This window comes from Oncorhynchus keta, chromosome 14, assembly GCF_023373465.1.
Source record: "Oncorhynchus keta strain PuntledgeMale-10-30-2019 chromosome 14, Oket_V2, whole genome shotgun sequence".
NCBI lineage: Eukaryota > Metazoa > Chordata > Actinopteri > Salmoniformes > Salmonidae > Oncorhynchus > Oncorhynchus keta.
Window position 1 is genome coordinate 58,678,449 of NC_068434.1, and position 4,085 is coordinate 58,682,533.

General features: G+C 45.8%; 1 protein-coding gene across 1 annotated transcript; it reads left to right on the plus strand.

Moving 5' to 3' along the window:
- The first annotated feature begins 226 nt into the window (after positions 1–226).
- aplnr2 (apelin receptor 2) lies at positions 227–2,288 on the plus strand. Its single transcript, XM_035786701.2, has 2 exons — positions 227–359; positions 552–2,288. The coding sequence occupies exon 2, from the start codon at positions 712–714 to the stop codon at positions 2,038–2,040; it is 1,329 nt and encodes a 442-aa protein (XP_035642594.1). The 5' UTR covers positions 227–359; positions 552–711; the 3' UTR covers positions 2,041–2,288.
- The last annotated feature ends 1,797 nt before the right edge of the window (positions 2,289–4,085 follow it).

The window sequence follows — 4,085 nt, forward strand, 5'->3', positions numbered from 1 at the left end:
TTGTGCAAAGGAGAGTCTTGGTAGGTATACATTGTGTATATTTTGTTATATTTGTGCACAGTTAGTGTGTACTGTGGGACAGGGATAATGAGGTCTGTTTGCAGGTCTCACAAAGCTTCTCTGGGGTGGTCTGAGAAGAGGAGAGCAGGGGAGTGGGAGGGGCTGAGGGACAAGGAGATCTACTATATCTGGAGCAGGGGGATTCACAGAGCACTAGTGAGACACACCTCCAAGCCTGGACAAAAATGACCTGAGACAAGAGAAGACTGGTTTCAGTGGAACATGGGAACAGGCTATCATCACTAAAGTCCGTTTTCAACAAGTTCAGAAGAAGAAGACCCTGATCTTCAGGTGTTGAGGTAAGCCTTGTAAACATTTACTTACATATTGTTATTTGATGTACATACTCTTCTTGTCAAACACTAGATTCTTATTTACTAGACCGATGGTGATTCTGTCAGCCCCCTAAGTTCTAGGTTTCTGTTATATGGCATACAATAGGAGTATATATATATATATATACTTTCTTAAAAATATTTTTTTTCCTTCAGATGCTGTGTATAAGACTCAACACAGAAGTTGTCATAAAAGCAGAGACATTGACCTGGAAACATTGAAAACAAGAGAAAGAATATAATTTTCTTAACCCTGCAACAAAAGACAGTGGCTGGTCATAGACTCTCACATTTATCCACTCTGCCCATCCCATTTATGTCGGACTCTGAGCTGCTGCCCTCAGCATCCCCCTCTCCGCCCCTGTTTCACCAGTGTGACTACAGAGAATGGAGACCCACATGGGTAATCATACCCTCAGTCTATCTCCTGGTATTTGTTTTGGGCTCCCTGGGAAATGGGCTTGTCCTCTGGTCATACCTGGATCGACCTGAGGGTAAACCAGCCGGCGTGGGGACCTGCACCAATCGGCGTCTTCAGCAATCTAGAAGGAGTTCTACCCCCAAGTTGTCTGACTCCTCCCGTTCCCTTACTGACTCACTCATTGCCAGCCTGGCAGCAGCAGACCTGGCTTTTGTGGTAACCCTGCCCTTGTGGGCAGCCCACACAGCGCTAGACTACCACTGGCCCTTTGGCAAGCCTCTTTGCCAAGTCAGCAGCTATTTAGTGGCCCTCAACATGTATGCCAGTGTGTTCTCCCTTACGGTCCTGAGCATGGAGCGTTACTGGGTTATTGCTGGCCGACGGCGGTCCAGTAGGGCCCAGGGGAGTGGAGTCTGCCGAGCTGCTTGGGTAGTGGGGAGCGTTTGGGTGGTGGCAGGTATCCTTGCTCTTCCTGCACTGCTACTGAGGACTGTAAGGGAGGTGGATGTAGGGGGTCAGTATGAAGAAGACTGGCAGACAGCTGAGGAAGAGGAACACTCGGATCATGATCACATGCCCATGTTCATATCTTCCTGTATGATGGACTACTCTGGTCTGATCTCAGCAGAGCTGGAGGAAGATGACAGGGAGCAGGCAGAGCTACTGTGGACGGCGGCTCTAGGACTTAAATCCACCCTGATTGGCTTTCTGTTGCCTCTGATCATCTTATTGATATGTTACTGCTCCCTAGGCCGCCTCCTCAGCCGCCATTTTGGACGGGGTCCTCGCCCCGACCGCCGACGCCAACGCCGCCTTTTGCGAGTTATCGTCACCTTAGTGCTAGCCTTCTTCCTCTGCTGGCTTCCCTTTCATGCCAACAAAACACTTTCCATGCTCGTGGATTTAGAGCTGCTGCCCTACTCCTGCCTATTTGACCGGACTCTGGTTGCAGCTCACCCCTATGCTACCTGTCTAGGGTATGTCAATAGTTGCCTCAACCCCCTTCTATATGCTTGTTGTGATGTGGCCTTTCGGAAGCGCTGCCGGGCCTTACTGCAGTGGTTGTGGTGCAGGGGTAGGTGTGGGTGTGGGAGTCCAATGACAGTAAATGATGATGACAATAGGGAACAAGCCAGCCGGAGTTCTGCAATTCCTTCTGGAACACGCAAGGAAACAGGAGATGGAATTGAGGGGAAGGATGACGTGAGGCATGGCAGAGACTGAGAGGAGGGTAGGAGTGCTGTGGAACCTCAGTCAGAAGAGGACACCAATAAACAGAGACGGATATCCTGGGAAATGTGCAACCCTTACTGTATTCACGTAACCCCTCAGGAGATACATAAACTCAATAAATTCCACTGGGAATGTGTTTGATTGAAAAACTGTCATTTCTTCCAAGGAGATAGAAAGGAGACCTTCTAGAAAGACACTGGCAATAAAGAAAATTTATATTATGTGCTTCCAAGCCAACAGATGGGTTTTCTGTATATATATTTTTATATACAGTACCAGTCAAAAGTTTGGACACACCTACCCATTCAGTACTATAGCTGCATAACAATAAGTATGAAATACACATTACAATTGAATACTAAGAATTGTGAATGTAGTATCCCTTTTTTTCTAAGTGCAATATAATGAATGCTTCTCTGTTAAGGACAGTGATGTTCACACAAGCTTTCTCCAGTCCATGAGAATCATGTGTCCCGCTGAGGTGGAGGCGGCAGAAATGTTGTTACCAAATGAAATCCTTTAGCCATGGAACTGATACAGCTCATAGTTTCTCACGGAGACACATGGCACTCTCCCTGACACACACACACACACACACACACACACACACACACACACACACACACACACACACACACACACACGTATATATATATATATATACACTCCTATTGTATGATATAACAGGAACCTAGAACTTAGAGGGTTGACAGAATCACCAACGGTCAAGTAAATAAGAATTAGCCAGCTAGCTGGCTTACGTTAGCGAGGCTAGGAGTTAGGGTTAGAGTTAGGAGTTTGGTTAAAGGGTTAAGGTTAGGGTTACAGGAAGGGTTAGCTAAAAGGTTTAAGGTTAGGGTAAGTTGAAGGGTTAGCTAACATACCAAGTAGTTAAAAAGAAGTAAGTCCACCCCGTTGAAAAGTAACCTTCTGTCTGGCGTAACCATGCCAAACATAACATATCATATAAATTTGAGAGTTACGGATTTACATTTTCTATGTTACATCTAGTCTATGAGACCAGGCTGCCAGAGGTGGTGAGAAGAGCGAAAGAAGGGAACAATTTTGAATAAACTATGGTAGGTGGATTTGAGACACCATTAAATGTTCCTCGTCCAGGATCCTGACATGTTGTATGTTAAAAAGTTGCACCTTGTATCGTTTATTTTATTGGTTATAAACTGCACAGTGCAAACAAAGAGGAAATCTGTGAAAATAGGCATCATAGTGATTCTGGCTAAACATTTTTTTGGACCTAAGGGATTTTACAGCAGAGGCATTACAATCAAATAAATTAAAATAAAATGTTATTTGTCACAGGCTTTGTAAACAACAGGTGTAGTTGGAGTTGATGTGCAGTAATACAAGGTAATTGAGGTAGCAATGTACATATGGCATGGGTAAAGTGACGAGGCAACAGGATAGATAATAGACAGTAGCAGTAGCGTACTGTGGTGTGTGTGTGTGTGTGTGTGTGTGTGTGTGTGTGTGTGTGTGTGTGTGTGTGTGTGTGTGTGTGTGTGTGTGTGTGTGTGTGTGTGTGTGTGTGTGTGTGTGTGTGTGTGTGTGTGTGTGTGTGTGTGTGTGTGTGTGTGTGTGTGTGTGAGTGAACGTATATGCAGTGTGTGTGTGTTGGGGTGTCAGTCTAAGTACAGGTATGTGTGAGTGTGCAAGTAGAGTCCAGTGTTTTCATAGAGTCAATGCGAGAGAGTTAGTGCAAAAAAGGGACAATGCAGTGATGTACTGGGCTGTACTCACCACCCTCTGCGGCGCCTAGTGGTCGGGTGCCAAGATGCTTTCAATGGTGCAGCTGTAGACTTTTTTAAGGATCTGAGGGCCCATGTCAAATCTTTACAGCCTCTTGAGGGGGAAGAGGCACAGTCATGCCTACTTCACAACTGTGTGGGTGTGTGTGGACCATGTTAGTTCCTTCGTGATGTGGACACAGAGGAACTTGAAGCTCTCAACCTGCTACACTACAGCCCCATCGAACGTTTATCTCAGTCACTACCCGTACAGTAGGTGGCGGTAATACA